The 22,083-nt window shown below is 36.3% G+C and overlaps 4 protein-coding genes across 4 annotated transcripts; 1 reads left to right on the top strand and 3 right to left on the bottom strand.

Annotated features, from left to right (window-relative positions):
- The first annotated feature begins 4,056 nt into the window (after window positions 1-4,056).
- On the top strand, window positions 4,057-5,490 carry LOC145011789 (uncharacterized). The gene is made up of 2 exons (XM_078970525.1): window positions 4,057-4,826; window positions 4,909-5,490. Exons 1-2 carry the CDS (start codon window positions 4,145-4,147, stop codon window positions 5,247-5,249), a joined length of 1,023 nt encoding a protein of 340 aa, XP_078826651.1. The 5' UTR covers window positions 4,057-4,144; the 3' UTR covers window positions 5,250-5,490.
- Window positions 5,491-5,761: 271 nt separating this feature from the next.
- On the bottom strand, window positions 5,762-8,559 carry LOC145010752 (phosphoinositide phospholipase C 2-like). Its single transcript, XM_078969280.1, has 10 exons — window positions 8,509-8,559; window positions 8,060-8,332; window positions 7,776-7,975; window positions 7,562-7,697; window positions 7,297-7,461; window positions 6,979-7,226; window positions 6,725-6,842; window positions 6,505-6,639; window positions 6,349-6,435; window positions 5,762-6,280 (listed from the first exon to the last, which is right to left on the bottom strand). Exons 2-10 carry the CDS (start codon window positions 8,327-8,329, stop codon window positions 5,960-5,962), a joined length of 1,680 nt encoding a protein of 559 aa, XP_078825406.1. The 5' UTR covers window positions 8,330-8,332; window positions 8,509-8,559; the 3' UTR covers window positions 5,762-5,959.
- An 815-nt stretch (window positions 8,560-9,374) lies between these two features.
- Window positions 9,375-12,838, bottom strand: LOC145008885 (phosphoinositide phospholipase C 4-like). Its single transcript, XM_078967508.1, has 8 exons — window positions 12,301-12,838; window positions 11,667-11,999; window positions 11,318-11,575; window positions 11,015-11,229; window positions 10,375-10,492; window positions 10,116-10,268; window positions 9,950-10,036; window positions 9,375-9,842 (listed from the first exon to the last, which is right to left on the bottom strand). The coding sequence occupies exons 1-8, from the start codon at window positions 12,622-12,624 to the stop codon at window positions 9,549-9,551; spliced, it is 1,782 nt and encodes a 593-aa protein (XP_078823634.1). The 5' UTR covers window positions 12,625-12,838; the 3' UTR covers window positions 9,375-9,548.
- Window positions 12,839-16,959: 4,121 nt separating this feature from the next.
- LOC145007974 (uncharacterized) lies at window positions 16,960-17,727 on the bottom strand. Its single transcript, XM_078966585.1, has 2 exons — window positions 17,412-17,727; window positions 16,960-17,311 (listed from the first exon to the last, which is right to left on the bottom strand). Exons 1-2 carry the CDS (start codon window positions 17,559-17,561, stop codon window positions 17,021-17,023), a joined length of 441 nt encoding a protein of 146 aa, XP_078822711.1. The 5' UTR covers window positions 17,562-17,727; the 3' UTR covers window positions 16,960-17,020.
- Between the last annotated feature and the right edge of the window lie 4,356 nt (window positions 17,728-22,083).

The following is a 22,083-nucleotide window of genomic DNA, read 5'->3' as shown; positions in this document are numbered from 1 at the left end:
ACAAACAAAAAACATAAACAGTATAAAATAGACCTTACAACAGTTATTTATAACTACTGATCTGTAATCCAAAATCTCTCGTCAAGTTCACAAATTTATACTCTTGTGCCATTACCTGTAATACAAAGAAAACTGAGTGGATCAGGATTGAGAGCCTGGTGAACATATAGGGTTTTCGACCCACGATAATATAATTATTATATTTAATCATCAATCAATCAATCCAAATTACCCATCCTCATTATCTCCTTTATTTCTTAAGGATTTACTGTAAGAATCAACTATCCTTTATTCATTTATTCATAAGGATTGACCTAATGAATTGACACAAAGTCCACCACTGCCAAGGTCCTCAAATTAGAACCGGTAAACACTTAGTTCGACATAGTTAACGAACACCTGGTTCTAACACTCCTAGTGAGCACTTAATTCAAAACATCTGGTGAATACTTAGTTCTAAAACACTTAGTGAACACACCCAGTTCAACAACACCAAGTAAACACATCTAGTTCAAAAATACCCAACGAACACATAGAGTTCAAATACACCAAGTGAGCACATAGAGTTCAAAAATACCTAATGAACACAAAGTCCAAATTTTCTCTATGTATATGATCTTCTAATGAACACAGAGTCCAAAAGCACCTGGTGAACCCAATCACCTAATGAACACAGAGTACAAAAACACCTGGTGAACCCAATTACCTAATGAACATGGAGTACAAAAACAACTGCAGGCTACGAGCCTATTAACGTTCCAATGGACTATTTAGTATAGCATGTGGTCGTTGTCTCGGATGACTAGATCATCTTAAACATCGGTACCTACAATCATTACTTTTACAATTTCACCATATAAGAACAACCCTTATCCCACCCCGTCGATCTTCACAACGACGCGATCTAAAGTCTCGTATCTAAAATTTTCCTCTTTACCTGATCCCTACTCACGGATCGAAAACTAACCTCTTGATTTGATCCATACTCTCGGATCTAAAACTAACCTCCTGATCTGATCCATACACCCAGATCTAAAACAAGTTTATCTCTTTATCCTTTTATCTCATGGTCCAACCCATCTTTTATCACCTACCACAACCTCATCTACCCATGTTCTACCCAACATATTTGTAGATACAAAATACATACACAATTTAACTCATTAAAACTTATATAATTCATCCATTCCACAACCATCTCAAATAAACAACAATATATTATACACATAACACGTATTTCATAGCAAATACTTAATATTTATGTGTTAGAAGAAAGTGACTACACACTCACTTGTTAAGATGATGCTCGGACAGCACTACAACTCTTCAAGTAGAAATTCTCGGGTGAAACCGTAATGTTTTCTCAGAAACCGGACTTCTCGCGAGCATATTCTCGGCTCGAAAACTATATTTCTCAGGATCTTCGGGGCTTCGGGACTTGCTTCGGGTGTCGGGATTGATACCGGGGCTTCGGGGTATTTCTTGCATGCAAAACGATGCAAAAATGAGAGAGAAAGGAAGAAAAGTAGCAAAAAGATCGACAGCCCTCGACTTTTATTTATAGGGTGTTGAAACTGGGATTACGTTGGGCGTACTCGGTACGCTGGGCATACTAAGCTCTACGTTGGGCGTACGCTTCGGATCAGGTAGGAGACGTCATTGCTTACGAACCCATGCACTCGAGTATTGGGTCAGGTCGACGTGGCCCATTTCAGTTCATGCATATGGGTACGCTGGGCGTACTCTATTACACTTAGCGTACACCGACATACCAAACTTCAACATTGCGTAACTTTCGCATACGAGCTTCGTTTTCGACGTTCTTTATATCCACGCGTAGGTGATACTATGATCTCATTTAAGCTCCGTCGGCTAATTTTGAATTTATTTTTTATTATATTAATTTTAGTCGGCCGGGACAAGAAAACTCTGTTAGAAATTCATAACTTCTTCGTCTGACGTCCGTTTTCGTCTGTCTTTTTTCGTTGCACTACTATTAACGAGATCTTCGATTCTCGTTTAGATTGTTTCAGCTAAAAATCCCTCGATCTCAAATTCGAGTTTCGGGCTGCATACTGCTAAGCTGGAACTTAGAAAAATCATAACTTCCTCATACGAAGTCAGATTTGGGTGTTTTTTTTATGCACGCTCTTGGCTTATCGTATTCTACAACTTTCGTTTAGATCACTAGGGCTAAACATCGTTCTAACGTAAATTCACTATTTACGTCGCGCTGTGTCGTGCCGGTTCTGTCGCGAAACTTCGACAGGTCATAACTTTTTTGTTATAACTCGGTTTTCGGCGTTCTTTATATGTTCAGAAACCTCGTAACATATACTACAACTTAATTAAGATTACCCTTTCTAAATAATCTTCCATCAAAAAGTCATTTTTGACGCTTATCGTCTCTAAATTGATTAACCCTGATCTACGGGCGTTACACTATATATATATATATATATATATATATATATATATATATATATATATATATATATGGACAACTATTGTACGAACGTGTGGATAATGCTATTTTATGAGAATTACTAAGAGAATATGTTGTTTAGTAATGTGAATACGTTCAATCTCACAGAACTATTGTTATTTTAATGGATTCTCACTAATTCTAATTCATTTTTATTCTCAGGCATCATTTTTTATTTATTTTCATTCTTACAAAATACAACTCAATAAACATCCTGATAACATTCTGACAGAATGAGAATAATTAATAAAAATTTATAAACCTTATAGACGATTTAATTAGTGAAATGCGTAATAATTACAATAATTATATAAGATTAAACACATTCATATTATCAAACAACATATTTCTTTGTCATTGTCACAGAATAGCATTTTACACACGTCCGCACAATAGATATCAATTCACATTTGAACCTAGCTCTCTCTCTCTCTCTCTCTCTCTCTCTATATATATATATATATATATATATATATATATATATATACTAGCAGTGTACCCGCGCAAAGCGGCGGACGTGTAAATTCTTTCGGTGATATGTTTCCTCTACAAAAATGTTATTTTACAAAAGAAAGTACATGTCGAAGACAAAATAATCAAACTATGGTGTTATTTGGGAGATGAAGTCATTTTTTGTTCCTGGACGGTGGGCTTTATAGCAGAGGAGGGAACAAAGAGGTATATGCGATTGGAGGGATATTTGAATCAACATGCTAAATTTAAGGATATCTAAAAGGGTTCAAAATTTGAATGAATCCGGGATTTGAGGGAACCATATCAAATTGTTGAGAAATATAAGGAGATTTGATGATAAATATTTGAATTCAAAATGTGGTTAAAATTTAATATTATTTTATTAATGGTTACTTGTACTATCAGCTTCATTATTTGGACGTCTTAAAAAAATAATATTATTATAATCAATCTATTTTTAGAAATAGTTAGATTTCTTTTATAAGATAGTAAAGATATATATATATATATATATATATATATATATATATATATATATATATATATATATATATATATATATATAAAGAGAGAGAGAGGAGGGTACTTAGTCTACTTTTTTTATTTTTCTAAAAATTAACAACTATATATTTTTGTTTATAATAAAAGGATATGTTATGTGAATAGATGATTTTTTAATAATAATGTTCAAGAGTAATTTTCAAAAAAATCATAATATTTTGGTTATCGTTAAAAAAACATAATTATTTATTAAAAATCTTAATATTTTGACCAGTTAATAAAAAAAAATGATATTGGTTAAATCTGTGAAATCAATCTAGAAAGATTATTTCAAAATTTTAATGGGTAACCTATTTTTTTATAAACAAAATATAATTTAAGATTAAACCATAAACTAACTTAAAATATTAAAATTTTATTGAAAAATTTTCAAAATTAAAACATAAATTTTGCAAAGTGATAAGTGTTGATTAGATGGGGGACTGGAACTAAAACAGCAGAATATTGACACTTGGACGCGCGTGGGAAGCACCTCCAGTGTCTTTTTTTCTCAAATCCATGTCCCGCCACCACTTTACCCTGTTCCCTTTACTTTTACCCTTTCTGCTCACAAATTTCAAATCCTTAACGACAACCCACCTCAAAATTCCCATTGTTCCCACTCATCATCATCATCTAACCACCATGAAATTCCTTCATTCTCCTTCATCATCTTCTTCCACCTCCGAATTCCCCACCACCAGCTGTATCCCCGCCGCCCTCCGCCGCCTGCTCTGCTTCCACAGCCTTCCCGCACTCCCTTTTGATCATCACATCGAAGAATCCTTTGAAGATAATGAGCTCGATGAGCATTATTGTGCTAATAAGCTTGAAGGTAGTCCTGGGATTGTGGCAAAACTTATGGGGTTGGATTCGATCCCAATAGGGAATTCGATAAATCAATGGAGCAAATTGGGGTTGCAGAAAAGAAGCGATTATGTTCGTGAAGCACCGAGCTTTGTACAGCTTGAAAACGAGAAGTTCATCATTCTTAGCTTTGAAGGAGGTGGTAAAGACAAGGAATTGAAGTTAAAATCTCCAAAAACTCGTAAGTGTTTACCTGAATTCCAGGAGAAAACAAGGAACAGGAAGAATCAAGAAATGTCGATTTGTCAAAGTCCAGTGAATGGTGGAGAAGTTATGAAGTACTCATGTGAATTGTTGGATTTCGACCCGAATTCCAAGAAATCATGTGATACAGAGTGTGCTAAAAGAGAGAGATCAAAGAATAATAACCTTGAGAAAGTTGAAATTGAGTCCGACTCTGAAAATTCAAGCCCCGTTTCTGTTCTTGAATTCAAAGAAGATCAAGAATCTTCGCATTCAGGTAAGATCCCTGAAATAATAGTTTTTAGTAGTAAAGTTCACTTTTGGTGATTTTTAATGATCTGGGTATTAATAATTTGCAGTAAAAGAAGAATTAAAGTTCAAAATTCCGAATTCAAGGAGAAAATTGAGAGAGGAACTTGATCAGAATGCACCATCTCCATCTCCAAGAAGCAGCTGCAATTCAACGGATGAAGGTGTTGAATCAAGCAGGAAAGGTAAGATATGCATTGGATTAAAGAAGAATAATGTTATGATTGGGAAAATGTGGAAAGAAATTTGCAAAATAGCAGAAAGAGATATAATGGATTCGAGTATGGTGAAGAGAGAAAGATGGAAAGGTGAAGACTACGAAGAGATTGGTGTCAGTTTTGAGTTGCAAATTCTTGATCAACTAATACTTGAACTATTCACCATCACATGAAAGCTAATTTGATTTGTAAAATACTTACTAATTACTATCACACTTAATTGTTTTCTTTATGGATACATATAACTGTATAAGTTAACTTCTAAGAGCCTTCTGTAGACATATTCCTCTTGATTTGTAAACCATGTTAGATTTGAATTGACTCGAACGACTTTAAGATGCCCACCCTACAAAACTTCATGTACAAGGTACAATGTGTTTTTGTTGTACTACTTTGCATAACAAGAATTTGACGTTTCACTCATTTATATCATGTTATTTCCTTTTTATGTGTCTTATAGATATTATCTTAACTTGGAGACAAAATATCTATTCTAGTACAAATTAAATGTTTATGTTAAAAAATATATGCACACAATTTATCATAAAGATAAACAAAGAATATACAAGGAAACGATAATCATCCCCACATCACAATATGTTCAATGAAGCACAAAAAAGGTCTCTCAAAACTCCACAACACACCAAACATCTTAAATAATATATAGATTCTTGGACGACAAAGGTAAAGCATGTTAGAGTTTATAAAACAAATGCAACTACCACTAAGAAACGCTTGATAACTTGGTTCATTTATTCATGTACAAGTAGCCTACTTTGACTCTTTAAACGGATGGATATAATCAACTATCTTAAACATTATTTCAAATTCCCGGAATCTATAACCAAAGATCCTTTGAATCCAATTGAATGTAAGAAATAATCTAACTTATGGGAATCACAAGTTCAAAACGCATGAGAAGCTTTATGAACCTGTATTTTTCGCCTTTTTTGTTATACAAGGGGACACAACGTATGCCTGTTCTCAACTCTGAAACAGGTAAGCAAGTTTGGCCTCCAAACTCATTTTTCTTGGTGGTGTCATTATCTTTAACCACAATTCTTAACAATGCCAATTCCGGGACCTTAATCGGAAATTCAAACTCTTCATTCCAAAGTGGCCACCAATCATCCTCAATTGTCTTGGTTTTATGCATTCTTGGAGATTTATTATCATCTGCATCCTCATATCCATATACTCCCACCTACCAATGATTTTCATTTTCAAATCACCATATCTTCAAAGAATTGTAAGATAAACAAGATAACTCACTTTTGCATAGAAGTCAGGTGGAGAACAGTAATCGAAGTGAGCATGATGAAACTCCGAATGCCATCCTTCTCCCATGTAAATTTTTACCTTTTCAACAACATAAAGGGAGATGATTATTTAATTAATTAATATATGATCATGTGAATGAAAACTAACCTTCAAAATTTTCTTAACTTCATTGGGACGAAAGCTCAGGTCCCCATCACATAAAAACTTTGGTTTCTTCACATACCCACGCCCACCATTGGCTCTGAACATTCCTTGCATCAACCATAGATTCTTTCCATATCCCTGAAAAAATGGAGATTCTGTTTGTAAATATATATATACTGGAAAACTCATGAAAACATATATATATACATGCATACATGCATACCTGCATGTTGAAAGCAACCATTTGAGCTCCATGCTTCCAACCATGAAATGGACTGTAATTAGACGAATCAAGGCGCGTCCCTTTAGGGTACACCCTCAGAATATTCCTCTCAGTGAATCTAGAGCCATATCAAATACCAATCAAGAATAATAAATGAAGGATCTTTAACACTCATTTCACATTTTTCAGTTTATATGATTCAAGAAAGATTTGGATTTCACCTCAAAATCAAAACTTTTTTATTGTATTTGTACCTCACGATTTGTTGCCCGTGTTCTTGGCAAGCTTCTACAAGGGCCTGTTCACTTAAGCTAAGTCGTTTGTATTTATTTGGGTCAACATGTAAAGAATCAACCAAATTTCCTTTATGCTTTACAGCATGGATAAAGATCAAGTCCTTGTACTCAGGGACTTCACCCTGTAGATCTTCCTCAGGATGCCTACTTTCTTCATCTGAATCTTTGCTTTTCAAGCAGTCAAAAATGGTCCCGGATTTTATATTCTGTTGCAAAAAGAATATGTTTTATGTTACACCAATTATACAATACTAATAAATCAAGAAATCAAATTACATTAGTCGTTTTCTTATCATCTGCAGTCTCTGGCTCCAAAGACTCATTTGGTGGTTTTGTTGAGATGATGATCTTCTTCTTTAGTTCCTCAGGTGAGGGTAGTTTGGTCAATTTATGATCTTTCTCTGGCAGAAGCAGCATGTCCTGAAACGTGCTTTTCACCATCTACAATCAACAGTTTTGTAAGTTTTCTTTCAGTAATGAGGAAGAATGATCAAGATTCAAGAAACATAAACACAAACAGAAAGATTTTATTTTTACACACAAGCGCCACTTTATCGCGTAGTTTTTTGTTGAGATGATCTTCAAAAGTGATAACAACTGGATATTCGGAAGCATGGAAGGCGTAATCCTTGATAACTCTCAGACATTTCCTCAGTTTTACAGATGAGGTTAGAGTCCTTTGCAGAAAGAAGAATCGTGTTAGTGATATTACATTATTACCCTTCGAACATGAAGCAAAATAATCAACTTCATACCTTCCATGACAAACATTTACATCAGTATTTGTCGAATTTGGCCAAAGATCCAATTCAATACCTCTTACGCCTTTCTGTAGGGCCCTTATGATAGGTCTAACACTGCTGTCACTTGTAAACTGGTTACCAGTTAAATAAGTATTGTGACTTGTGTAAATATAATAATGAGAAAGTGGAGATTTCATGTCGTCAAGAATCGTCTGAAAGAATCAAAGATATGTTCTTGTGAGATTTCATGCTTCAGAACTCGTTTATTATAAGGGTAAAATTTACAGAAAAATTACTTGAAGAGGATAGTTGAGATCACTGTATAAATATTGCAAGAGATGCAGGCCTTTGTGTTGAAGATTGTGATGTTTTGCTCTGTTGAAAATGGCTTGGGCATCAGCATCAGTTTGTTCTTGATATTCTGTCAAGAAATCATGAAGATTTTGAACACTCATTATACCATCTTCTGAGTAGTTTGAAATCACTTGTTTAAGATCTTCTGGAAGTGCATCCCCTTTTGGCCTGAAATGCCTCAAGAAGCAACCGAATACCTCAAAAGATTGCATTATCTACAGAAGATGGAAAGAGAGGTGAATTATTATATATATGTGTGTGGAACAGAAGATGTGAAAGTGATTGCTTCCAATGATTGAAAAGGAATGGGGTATCAAAAAGGGGAAATGAAAACTTTAAAGATTCTAGCTTCATTAATATTGCCCCATGTGAAAGTGAGAATTATTCTTACCAGCTAATATTCCAAATTCCATTATTTTGCTTCTCTTTCTATCCCAGGAATATCTTCTGCATAAGATACATGTTTTCCATCATCACTCGCATATTTATGTGAGATTATTGCAAAAAAATGAATAGCCTTTTATTTCATACACATATGATTAACAAACAAATAAGAGTTACATATGTAAATCAACATAAAAGTGAAAAATACACACGATATAGTACTTGAAAACATGAATTTACATAAATTAACAACAGATACAATGTTGACTACAATCCAAAATACATACTTGAATGATGATCAACACTTGATGAAGATTCCAAATCAGATAGAGGACACAACATTCAATTTAAGTGTAGGAACATAAATCGGCCAATCAAGAATAATTTGTAGTATTCCACTATAAGAACAATTAGCATTGTTAAGAACAAATATATCGCCCCTAAAATATCAACAACAAAAAAGTATCTAAAAGAAACGTCATATGAGTGAGTATACTTGTGTGTTTGTAATTGATGGGAATGTTTCCATTTTTCAACAAGTATCTTATTGTCTTACTTATAGAGTTATATCTTTGCCTTGTTTGTATTGAATTGTCATTGTAAATATGATTCTTTGCTCTTGTTAGAGAAGCCATACCATGGCAATGTATGCAAATGATTTTCTTGGTTGGTTTATAACATCTAAACTCATCCCAATAGATATTGCCCAAATGCCTTAGTCAATACTTTATTCAATTCATCAATCAACCAATATGAGGACTTATAAGGTCTTTGGTGTTTCCTCAATGTTTCTATGTGGGACAAGTTCCAACATATATATATATATATATATATATATATATATATATATATATATATATAGAGAGAGAGAGAGAGAGAGAGAGAGGTTTTATTTGAAAACTAAAAGATTACAACTCTTTCCTACAACAAACAACACAATCTCATTGCAAGAAAATTTAGAGCAAGTCAAACTCAACTCTAAGAATGAATGATGAGCTAGTCTAAGTGCATAATATACACTAGAAAACAAGACATATGATACCTAATTTACATGAATTCGAAGCGCACGAGTAACCTTGCAGATGTGTATTGATCTCCTTTACGATTACAAAGAGGAATTGCACGAATACCTGGCCTCAATTCAGAAACAGGCAGACAAATTTGGCCAGCAAAATCATCTTTTTCTGACATGTTGTAATCATGTACTTCAATTCGAACAAAAGCTAATTCAGGAACTGATAATGGAAATGTAAACTCTTCATTCCAAACAGGTGTCCAGTTGTCCTCCTTCATCTTTGTCTTTTTCATTTTTTTATCAACTGGTGCTCCAGCTATACCCACCTGTTTCATTAATCCACCATTTCATATATTTAGTTACAATTTCATCTAAACATATCTTTTTAATAGTAAAGCTTTGATTGTTAAGTTAAGAGAGTAAAGATAATTACCCTGGTGTAGAAATCTGGTGGGGAGTATTTATCGAAATGAGTTTTTTTAAAATCAAAACGCCATCCATCTCCCATATAGATTTTCACCTGTTGATCAACATAATCACAATGTGAGAAGAGTTATTCCATGTTTTGTATGTTTAGCTAAAAGGGTCTTAATTTTAACCTTTAAAGATGTTTTGGGTGGAAGCTTTGCTTTACGATTAAACACCTCATTCGTGGGCCCTTGTCTCATTAAAAAATCTGGTTTTTTCACATATCCACAACCTCCATTAGCTCTAAACATTCCATGCATTAACCACAGTGATCTACCATATCCCTGAATTAAAAATCAGAGTTAACACACTAGTTGCTAATAATAACATGGTAAGGGACATAATATCAAAGAATTTGTTGTTTTAAGAAACTGTGTCCTAAGTCCTAACCTGCATATTAAATGCAACCATTTGAGCTCCATGTAGCCAACCGATTAGTGGCTTGTAATTGGTGGAGGTTATACGAGTTCCTTTGGGATAAATCCTAAGAATATTCTTTTGGCTGAACCTGGAAACCAAATATTCACAATACATATAATTAGTATAGATATGATCATAAAATTCGTATTAATTATTAATCTGTAACACCCTAAACCCTAAGTTATAGACTATCCCAATATTCGTTGTATCAAACTTTTCACTTTATATCTGTTTGGAATGAGTTGTTATAAACTTTCTCTCTTAAATTCCTTCTCACTCAACAACAACAACAGCAATAGGGAATACCCAAGTTCCATAACAATGGGGTGAGGGAGTTATAGGCAGCCTCTACCTGAGGGTAGGGAGACTGCTTCCATAGATGACCTTCAGCATCAGAAGCAAAAAAAATTAAAATGCAAGACCACACTATATCTCCTGCATATGAGACACCAGCCCATAATGAAAAAAATAAACAGTGGTGTGTGTGTGTGTGTAACTAAAGAAAAAACAGATACATGCAATAAAGCTTAGAATAGTGAGGAGCAATGGTAAACTGGTGAATACTATTTGGATACTAGCAATATAAGTTTTTTATCTAAATAATTTATACCTTACTACATCATGTCTATGATTTTCTACAGCTTTTTCAAGTGCTTGTTCAGCCAAACTTAGGCGCCTAACTTTGTCCTTTTCAACTTTCAATGCATCCTTCAATCCACCTTTTGGTTTGCCAGCATGAATTGCAATTAGCCTCTTGTAAATAGGAGATAAAGGTGATATTTTTCCCTCAGTGTCAACATCATGGTCACTCCTATCACTTCCTGACTGCAATATATAAACATATAGATTCATTTAGCAAACACCCACATGGTAAAATTGATTAATAAGACTCAGTTATCATTGTGGGCCAAACCTTAAAACATTTTTCTTCATATGATACATTTCTTGAAGGCTCTTCGCTCCAAGAATCATCATCATCAGAAGAGGAAGAAGAAGAAGAAACGTGGCTCTTTCTTGAGCTACCATGTTTGTCATCTTCAGCTTCAAGGTACTCTTTTGGGGGTTTGGTTGAGATCAAGATCCGATACTTTAAGCTCTCAGGTGTTGGGAATTCTTCCAATTTTTCTGATTCAGGGAAATATAGCATTGGCCCAAATGTTTCAGTGACCATCTGCAATAACAGAAAACAGGGATATGAACAATATGAGCATCATGGTAATGTGACTAGATGATTACATTTCACAGAATAGAAAAATATTCACCTGAGCTACTTTTGCTTGAAGATCAGGTGTAAGGTGGTCTTCGAGTGTTATGATGACTGGATAGGGAGAAGCCACGAAAGCATACTCTTTGATTGCTTTCAAGCACCTCAAGAGTTCTACAGGGCTCGTCAGGGTCCTTCCATGAAGAACATGCACATGCTTTTTTGATGAGTTTGGCCATAGATCAAGTTCTATGACTCTTACACCTCGTTTGAGTGCTTTGATGATTGGAACTTCACTGCATTTGCTGCTTAACTGGTTCCCAGTCAAGTAAGAGTTGTGGCCGGTGTATATGAAGTAATGGGATAAGGGAGCAGTCATATCTTGGTGAACCTAAAATTGAAATCCATGGTTTTTTGTTAGAAACGATGGAATGTGTTATGAGTTTACTTTCTCTACAGTTTCAGCCAAGAAAATGCGAATTGTTGGATGAAATTAGTGCCAAGAACATATGAATCGCCCTTGATTGACCCAGAAAAGGCCAACACTGGTTATGGATTTAAGCTAAAAATCGAAGTTCCGATCTGGTTTTTTAGATCAAACTTAGTACTCACACGAATCAAAACGTGTATGGACTTGTTAAAATCCCTACTAACAAAATAACATAATCAACAGTTAACCAAATCGAAGATACCTGTGATCGAATTGGTGGATTAAGGTCGACGCTGAAGAGGAAGTGATGAAAATCCTCTAGAGAAAGAGCTTTCCTATTAATAAACTTGGCAAGATGATGCCGCTTGTGAAGTATCTGCTCTACTATACGCTCAGCTTCAGAAATCGAAGAATCGTGTTCATTGTCACCCTGGTAATCCTCCAAAAACCGCCGGAGCTGATCTGCCGTCATGCGGATCCCATCGTCGGAGTACTTCTTGAATGCTTCTTTGACATCAGTCGGCGGCTCTGCTTCCGATATCTTGAACTTCCTAGTAAAACACCAGCATACCCTGTAATTTCCCATTACCCTTCCACTCTCTGTAAGATTCTCTTCAGCTTTTTAGGGTAACAGAACACAAATGTGGGTAATGGGAAATTCGGAATTTGTGCGAGCGCGTATATATAGAACATCCCGACTTTAAGCGATGGTGAAGCACACGCTTCTCTTTGTAGTAGATTCTTCACAGATGGAGCGATGAGAGAGAATACGTGTGTGTGAAATGTCGATCCTTCTTATTGATTTCGTGTCGTTGATTGGCATATGAACACACACACCACTGACAAAGCATCAGTCAATCGGAATTATTAAAGTATTCCCTTCCCGCCTTATTTAAATATTATCCGTCCAACAAATAATATGACTGATTCATGTTGCAAATCAGATTAATGATTATCATAGTTTTGTAATGGGAAAATGACTTATGAAGGTAAGTAACTATTTCGATTGTCCACATATAGGTAATATTCTTTTTTTTGTTCTTATTAATGGAACAAACTTGTTAGTTTTGTTCATATTAAGGTAATATAACCGGCTATTACCTGTTTTTGCTTATGTGGCAGCCATCTGGCACATGAGTTGAATACGTTGCACCTATACGTTCTATACGTTCAATTACGTGGATTCTTACGTGGCCATTACTCCCCTCTCTCATTTAATTAGGGCTCTATACGTTCAATTTCAACATAATCACCGATTGTAGATTCGATCCACCTAGATTCGATTCACCAAATTCATCATAATCACGTGTTGAAGTCGACTGTAAGATGGCGTCCCAATCACCTACAGGTATGTATTTAACTATAGATGTTCATTACAGTGGAGTATTTGCCCGAAATCCGTTGAAATACTTAGACCTCGAAAAGATAACAGTGCGTGATGTCGATTTTGGAGGGTTTTCCTACAAAGAGTTTCTTTTGTGGCTTAGGAATTTAACAAATGGACGTTGTGATAATGTGTACTACTGTAGTAGAAAGGAAACCTTAGGTGAGGGTATTATAAGAATCGACAATGATGCTGATTATTGGGAGTTTGTTGAAGCTACTTATACTCCTGAAGCTGAGTTGGATGTCTACATTGACCAACAAAATGATCCAATCCTTGATTGGGCTGAAAATGAGGTGTTATCAGATGGTAATGGGTATGATAGTGAAGAAGAGGATGAGAATGTAGAAGAGGATGATAGTGAAGAAGATGATAACTTGGATGGTATTATGGCATATGAGCATGAAGAGGATGAAGAAGTCCATACCTTTAACAAAACTGTTGGTGACGATTTTTTAAACAAACTTTCAGGTAAGCTTAGTGATGATGATGAACCTAATGATGGAAAAGATGAGAAGGTTGTATTCCCTGTCCATGATGAGAACCAAGCATGGGATAAGATGATGCCAATTCTAGGTATGAAGTTTGCAACCCCAATGCAATTGAAGCTATGTCTAACCAATTATGCAGTGAAGAATGGGTATGACTTGTGGTATGAAAAAAGTGATCATAACAGGTTACTGGTGAAGTGTTGTAAAGGTAAGAAGAACAAGAATAATAAAGGTTGTCCCTTTAGGTTGTGGGCAACCTGGATGAGCAATGAAAGGTCATTCCAGATTAAATCTTTAATTGATAACCACAATTGCTCAAGAGTCTTCAAGTTTGGGTCCATTGTTACCTATAAATGGATAGGTAATCATTTCATGAATCAGATTCTCCAGAAACCAAAAATGAGTGTGAGGAAATTGAAGGCTAAAGTTAGCAAGACATTTAATTTGATTGCAAGTGTGGGACAGTGCAGAAATGCAAGGAGGTATGCATTTAAGGAGATAGAGGGTACTTTAAAGGAACACTATGCTAAAACTTGGAGCTATGGAGAAGAGCTAAGGAGGACTAACCCTGGATCAACAGTGAAGATGGATGTAGATGCCATGCCTGATGGAGCCACTTACTTCTCAAAGTTCTATGTATGTTTAAAAGGTGTGAAGGATGGATGGATTAAAGGTTGTAGAAGGGTAATTGGACTAGATGGCTGCTTCTTAAAAGGTGTTTGCAGAGGTCAGTTGCTTGCTGCAGTAGGCAGGGATGCAAACAACCATATCTACCCTCTTGCTTGGGCTGTGGTTGCAGTTGAGAGTAAGGAAACATGGAAGTGGTTTGTTGACCTTCTCCTTGATGACATTGGAATGGGAAATGGACATGGGTTGACATTAATATCAGACCAGCATAAAGTAATGATTTTATATGGTCTCTTTATTTAATACTTAATTTATATGAAGTTTATGTTTTGTTTGTAATGCTGACAGGGATTACTTGAGGCTGTCAAGGAAAGGGTACCTGCAGCAGAGCATAGACAATGTGCAAGACACATATGTGCTAATTTCATGAAAAAATTCAAGGGTCAACAGTTCAGTACACTTTTTTGGAGAGCTGCTGCTTCTACTACCCAGGCTAAATTTGAGCAACACATGAATGAAATCAAGAAGATAGAACCACTAGCATATGATCATCTAATGGAGAAGGACCCTAAAACTTGGAGTAAAGCATTCTTTCAAACTGATAGGGCATGTGATGCATATGAAAATGGTGTTTCTGAGAGTTTTAACTCAATCATTGCAGCTGCCAGGAAGAGACCTCTAATCACTATGTTAGAGGAAATTAGAATTTATGTGATGGAGAGACTGTGTATACAAAAAAGTAAGGGAAGTTCTTGGGGAGACTTAAACATATGTCCTACCATCAGACTGAAATTGTCCAAGATTCAGACACTTCAAAGGTTAGTGATTGAATATTCAATTGTGTATACTTACAACAATTTGAAGTGAGACTTTTAAGTGTATGTTTGACATTCAATTCTGTATACTTACATTTAAGTGTATGTGGACAGATTTTGGAGAGTTGTACCATCTGGTTATCAACAATTTGAAGTGAGACTTTTACAAGATGCATATGCTGTAGACCTTGGTAAGAAAACATGTGGATGTAGAGGGTGGCAATTAACTGGTTACCCTTGTGTACATGCATATGCTGCAATTTCAAACCTCAATAGGGATCCAGAGGACTATGTATCACCATGGTTGACCACAAGAATGTTTTGTAATGCCTACTTGTACACCATTAAGCCACTAAATGGTAGTGATATGTGGCCTGATGTGGATTACATCAAGCCATTGCCTCCCAAAATGAGAAGAATGCCAGGAAGACCATCAACAAAAAGGAAAAGGGATCAGATTGAGAATGAACTAAAGGGCAATAAGCATACAGTCTCAAAAAGGGGAATTGTTATGAGATGCAGCATATGCAGAGAATCAGGGCATAATAAAGCAAAATGTCCTCAAAAACCAATTGGGGAATCCTCAAATCCAAAGTCAAAGTTAAAAAATAAAAAAGCCAACAAAAAAGGTATTTCTCCTCATTTACCTTTTGATTACAATAAAACAGCTTCTAATTCTAACATTTGAGTTATTTCATAACAGGTAAAGTGAAGGTTGAATTGCATCAAGAAGTTGATTTGGAAAGTGATAGTGATAGTAAAGTTCAAAGGGAGCCTGATAGTGAGGTGGAGTCTTATGAAGTTGATTTGGAAAGTGATAGTGACAGTGAAGTTCAAAGGGAGCCTGATAGTGAGGTGGAGTCTTATGAAGTTGATTATGAAGAGGGTAATCATACATATGAAGATGTAGACCAACTTGAGGTTGAAGCTGAAGAACAGGTTGAAGTTGGAGGGGTTGAAGAACAGGTTGAACTTGAAGAACATGTTGAAGCACTTGTTGAAGTTGAAGTTGAAGAAGGTGAATACCAGGCTGGAGATGTAGATCAAGTTGAACAGGTTGAAGTTGAAGTAATTCAAGATCCAGTTGGACAAGATGACCAAGGACAGGCTGCAGTCCAAGATCCAGTGGAAGAGGAGCATATGATGGAAGTACCAGCATTTCAGGTTCTACAGGGAAAGAGAAGAAGGAAACCTTCAGAAAGAATCACAAAAATCCAAATAAGAAAGAAGTGGGAGGGAAAAGAGGGGAGTAGTTGTGATAAACCAATGGAATTGGATTAGAATTTGATAATTTGTTGTTTTTTTGGCATCATTGACTGGGAATCTTTTGTCTAGTAATATGTGTACCTTTTGGCAGTAATGCATCTGTAACTGTGTTTAATTCCACTGTTTTGTAAACAATGTTTCCTGGAATCCAATGTTACATTCCCATGTTAGATTATATTATATTACATTCCAATGTTTCAATGTATACCATTCCAGTGTTTAATTACTTTTCATTCCATTCCAGTGTTTAATTACTTTTCATTCTAAACATGTAACAAAAACTTCAGAAGCAAAAACATGTAACAAAAACATCCATTCATAACATACATAAAGTACATCATTTTAATACCAGTCATGTTTTAATCATAAACTACATCATTAACCCTAATACATCATGAACTACAATGAAATCCACATTTTCACATACAATACAAATAACAAAATCAGTGCCAATTTGTGAGTAAACAACTCCCACTTGACTTTGTCCAATTCCTGTCTATTAACAAAATTGGTGTTCTTTTCTTCTTCGATCTTCATTCTACATATGCTGATTTCATTCTCCAAAGTGCAAATTTTCAAGGTTAAATTACAGCTTTCTTCTGGTTTCCTCCAGTAAGGCTTTCTTCCATCTATCCTCCCTTCATCCTCATCCAGCCATTGCCAGAATTTACAGCTTGGACTTTTTCCATTCTTGAAGAAAAATTAAAAAAATGTTAGGTTAAAGGATGAAAAAGAAGAAAGGGTATTCAACAAGATGGAGAAGAAGAAAGTTGGAACGTATTCAGCTTACCATCGAGTTTTGACAAACTCTAAATTTTCTTCCAGGATTGTCAGGGGTTCTTGAAGTCTTCACACGAGATGGTAAGTTGCAATCACATGGATGATCAGCTTGAAAATCATCTGGTCGTTTTGAAGAATAAGATGAGGAAGAAGAAGCCATCGTAGATCTAGGGTTCAAAATCGGGTGTAATTGAATGACTTCTAATACTGTAAACGAAGATGATATAAGCACAAAGCCATGTAGGTGCAACGTATTCAACTCATGTGCCAGATGGCTGCCACATAAGCAAAAACAGGTAATAGCCAGTTATATTACCTTAATATGAACAAAACTAACAAGTTTGTTCCATTAATAAGAACAAAAAAAAGAATATTACCTATATGTGGACAATCGAAATAGTTACTTACCTTCATAAGTCATTTTCCCGTTTTGTAATGTTTGGTAGTTAGAAAATTCATTTTCGATTTTTATTTGGGATAATAATTTGAAAGCGTAACGAATTTTTGACTTTTTTTATATTTAGCCATTAAATTTTGTTTCGTTATCTATTTGTCATTGAACTATTGAAATTGTTCACATTTTACCCTTATGACCGGCTGTTACCGGTCATAACGGTAAAATGTGAACAGTTTCAATAGTATAGTGACTAATAGATAACGGAAAAAAGTTTAATAACTAAATATGAATAAAATCGAAATTTCGTTTCCTTCTAAAAAGTTCAATGACTAAATGTGAATAAACTTCCTTTTGTATTATGTTTTAGCAAATTATTTATTTTTGTTAAATTGTAGCAACATTTGTTGATGAAGAAATCTATAATAAAAAAAAAAAAAAAACAAAACCCTGAAAATATATTTTAAAAAAAACAAAAAACCGAAACCGAAATAAAAAACCAATGGTTTGACATTTTCCAAAATAAAAAATCAAAATTTTCAATCTGATTTTGGTTTTACAAAAAAATGAACCATTCTCACTGATGTAAATTATAACTATTGGTTTGGCATGCGGAATTTGTGACATCCCATGAATACATAGTTACAACATCGTCTGAACTCGTAATTCATAGTAACGGGTTAGAGTATCATCGCATGAATACGTAGTTACAACATCGCCTGAACTCGTAATTTATCACCTACAGGTTATGGGCATGCTGGTGTTTCCACTGGGTTGTCTAGAATAGTCCGTGGTCGCCATCTATACTCTGGTAGATGACTACATCGCCACATTGCCGATTAAGGTTATGGTATCTCCTTTCATCCTACATCACCTATTCATCATCATCATCTATTTACCTAATTATCATCACCTTTCTATCATCACCTATCTCTCATCATTTTATTTCATCACACACCAACTATTTCATCTACCAATGTTTCATCCGCAACATATTTGTGGATATAAAATAAATATACCGTTTAAATCTTTTAAAACATGTATAAAATCGTTCATCCAACATAGACAACAAATATTCAAATAATATGCACACATAGCACGTAATTTATATAAAATACTTCATATCTATGTGTAAGATGAAAGTAACTATATATACCATAAAAATCCCATAAATGCTTCCTAAATTCAAACCCCAAGGTTTACTTTTCTAAAACTTCATATTCTTGGCTCTCTGGACCTAGAAGGGTCCAGATTCCGAACATCAAACCCCAAGGTTTACTATAATAAAGCTTCATATTCTCGGCTCTCTAGACCTAGAAGGGTCTAGATCTATAACACAAACTTGCAAGAGGGGTTTGACGCATTCAAAACCCCAAAGATGAAGTGATTCAAGCCCTAACCCCAAAATGGAATCTACATAATAGGGAAGGAAAAGGGTTCATTTTTGTACCTCAGAATGAAGCTCCTTGCTTGAATAACTCAAAACAATAACCTTCCTTGGTCCCTCTTGCTGGAACTCTTCTCCTTTCTTGCAAGATTACACCAAAAAGCTCAAGATAGCTCTTTCTCTCACTCTACACACTCAAGCTCGCAAGGGTTCTCACTTATGGGAAAGGTAGTCGCAATTGAAGGCCATAATTGCCTTTAAATATGGCTCGAGCCCAAAGATTTAGGGTTTCTGCCAACAGTGCGGACTCGTCAAGTCGCCTCACCGACTCGTCGCGTCCATTCATTAATCCGAGTCATCAGTCGCGACCTTACTCGACGATTTGAGGCGTCAACTCGACGGTTTGAGGCGTCAACTCGTCGAATCTCTCTTCTTAACTTGTAACAGCCCGAAATCCAGGTAAGCTTTATGACCCTTTTATTTTGGAGAGTTGGCAAATTAGTCCCTTAAAGTTGTATGGTGGATTAGTGAGTACGCTAGGCATACTGAGGTGTACGCCGCGCGTACTCACGCGCTTAAATTGAATGTGGACTCGCCCGGGTATGCTAGGCGTACCCAGGGGTTACGCTGGGTGTAGCGAGCCCAGATGCAAACCCTAATTTTTGGCTTTTGCACTATAAAAGGAACATGTAGTCCTTTGCCCTAGCCACCATATCCCCTTGAGTGAGTCCTTAGAGAGTTGAGATCCGTGCTTTAGCTTGTGTGTGTGTTTTGAGCTTGAAGTTATCTTTTCAAGGTGAAGAAGGAGAAGAAGGAGCCATTGTTGGAGCTAGAAGTTGAAGAACAAGTGTAGATCCAAGTTCTAAAGTGGTTGGAGATCTCTTCTGAGGTAAAAAGCTCAAAGCTTTTCTTGTTCTTCATAACTTTTGCTTTTTGGACCATTTCTAGGGTTTTTGGTTCAAAGTTGGAGACTTTGTGTGCAAAGAGTCTCCATGAGCTTAGATATGACCTTTTATAGTGTATATTGTGTTGAGGATTCATAAAAATCTAGTCTTGGATGTGGATCTTGTGTCATGCATGAGTTATAGTCTCATTATGGAAAGAGGAAAGGTGTTTTGAGCACAAAGTGACCTTTACAGCCATGCAAAGGCTTAAAGGTTTCAACTTTATGGATTAAGTCACATTAGAGGAGTCAGATCTAAATTCTGGATGCAAGTCTTAACCGATTAAGACCTGAATGAGATGGATAAGGAAACTGGGTATTACGCTGGGCGTAATCCCAGTACGCGCGGCGTAAGGGGCCGCGTACCCCGATTATGTGAAGGCTCCGGGTACGCCCAACGTACACGTTTGGTACGCGCAGCGTAACCCGGAGGGTTGACTTTTGTTGACTTTTAGGGTTTGGTCAACTTTAGTGTAATTGAGCCAAGTAAGGGGTAAAATGATCTTTTACCTTCCTGAGAGTGATTAGAGGGAATGGTTTAGCCTAGGGAAATGTGTTGATGTTGAGTGTTATTTCATATGATTAGGCGGAGGCTAGATCTTATCCCACGGAGTCCGAGATTTCTGAGATTTACGAGTTACCGAGCTACACGAGGTGAGTCTTCTCACTATACGTTACCTAGAGTGGTATTTATGTGGACTGGAGGGTCTTATGTGTTATGTAAAAGGAACATGTAGTCCTTTGCCCTAGCCACCATATCCCCTTGAGTGAGTCCTTAGAGAGCTGAGATTCGTGCTTTAGCTTGTGTGTGTCTTTTGAGCTTGAAGTTATCTTTTCAAGGTTAAGAAGGAGAAGAAGGAGCCATTGTTGGAGCTAGAAGTTGAAGAACAAGTGTAGATCCGAGTTCTACAGTGGTTGGAGATCCCTTCTAAGGTAAAAAGCTCAAAGCTTTCCTTCTAGGGTTTTTGGTTCAAAGTTGGAGACTTTGTGTGCAAAGAGTCTCCATGAGCTTAGATCTGACCTTTTCTAGTGTATATTGTGTTGAGGATTCATAAAAATCCAGTCTTGGATGTGGATCTTGTGTCATGCATGAGTTATAGTCTCATTATGGAAAGAGGAAAGGTGTTTTGAGCACAAAGTGACCTTTACAGCCATGCAAAGGCTTAAAGGTTTCAACTTTATGGATTAAGTCACATTAGAGGAGTCAGATCTGAATTTTGGATGCAAGTCTTAACCGATTAAGACCTGAATGAGATGGATAAGGAAACTGGGTATTACGTTGGGCGTAATCCCAGTACGCGCAACATAAGGGGCCGCGTACCCCGATTCTGTGAAGGTTACGGGTACGCCCAACGTACTCGTTTGGTACGCGCAGTGTAACCCGGAGGGTTGACTTTTGTTGACTTTTAGGGTTTGGTCAACTTTAGTGTAATTGAGCCAAGTAAGGGGTAAAATGGTCTTTTACCTTCCCGAGAGTTATTAGAGGGAATGGTTTAGCCTAGGTAAATGTGTTGATGTTGAGTGTTATTTCATATGATTTGGCGGAGGCTAGATCTTATCCCACAGAGTCCGAGAATTCTGAGATTTACGAGTTACCGAGCTACACGAGGTGAGTCTTCTCACTATACGTTACCTAGAGTGGTTTTTATGTGGACCGGAGGGTCTTATGTGATATTTGCATGTTATATGATTGCATAGACCGGACCGGAAGGTCCAACGATACAGACCGGACCAGAGGGTCCAACGATTCAGACCATGCCGAAGGGACCAACGAGCTACGGGACTGGAGGGTCCCGCTGAGACACATCGACCAGAGGGTCGTACCGTAGCCTCAAGTGGCGTATGTGTTGTATATGGTATTTTGGGGAACTCACTAAGCAATTATGCTTACAGTTGTGTTATGTGTTTCAGGTACTAGCGATGACCGTGGAAGGCGTCGGCGTGACCCGTACACACTA

Source organism: Lactuca saligna, chromosome 8, assembly GCF_052625555.1.
Source record: "Lactuca saligna cultivar CGN05327 chromosome 8, ASM5262555v1, whole genome shotgun sequence".
Classification (NCBI taxonomy): Eukaryota; Viridiplantae; Streptophyta; class Magnoliopsida; order Asterales; family Asteraceae; genus Lactuca; species Lactuca saligna.
The sequence above is the reverse complement of the archived record's forward strand: the minus strand, read 5'-3'. Positions and strand labels throughout refer to the sequence as shown.

Bases quoted from the DNA above. Each gene is read 5' to 3' on its own strand.
- LOC145011789 (XM_078970525.1), top strand. From the start codon at position 4,145: ATGAAATTCCTTCATTCTCCTTCATCATCTTCTTCCACCTCCGAATTC. The intron at 4,827-4,908 runs GTAAGATCCCTG...AATAATTTGCAG, and splicing joins TCAAGAATCTTCGCATTCAG to TAAAAGAAGAATTAAAGTTC.
- LOC145010752 (XM_078969280.1), bottom strand. From the start codon at position 8,329: ATGCAATCTTTTGAGGTATTCGGTTGCTTCTTGAGGCATTTCAGGCCA. The intron at 7,976-8,059 runs GTAATTTTTCTG...TGATTCTTTCAG, and splicing joins ATCTCAACTATCCTCTTCAA to ACGATTCTTGACGACATGAA. The intron at 7,227-7,296 runs GTAATTTGATTT...TTTTTGCAACAG, and splicing joins ATGATAAGAAAACGACTAAT to AATATAAAATCCGGGACCAT.
- LOC145008885 (XM_078967508.1), bottom strand. From the start codon at position 12,624: ATGGGAAATTACAGGGTATGCTGGTGTTTTACTAGGAAGTTCAAGATA. The intron at 10,493-11,014 runs GTATAAATTATT...TTTGGTTTCCAG, and splicing joins CATAGACATGATGTAGTAAG to GTTCAGCCAAAAGAATATTC. The intron at 10,269-10,374 runs GTTAGGACTTAG...TTTTTAATTCAG, and splicing joins TGGTTGCATTTAATATGCAG to GGATATGGTAGATCACTGTG.
- LOC145007974 (XM_078966585.1), bottom strand. From the start codon at position 17,561: ATGGCTTCTTCTTCCTCATCTTATTCTTCAAAACGACCAGATGATTTT. The intron at 17,312-17,411 runs GTAAGCTGAATA...TTTTTCTTCAAG, and splicing joins GAGTTTGTCAAAACTCGATG to AATGGAAAAAGTCCAAGCTG.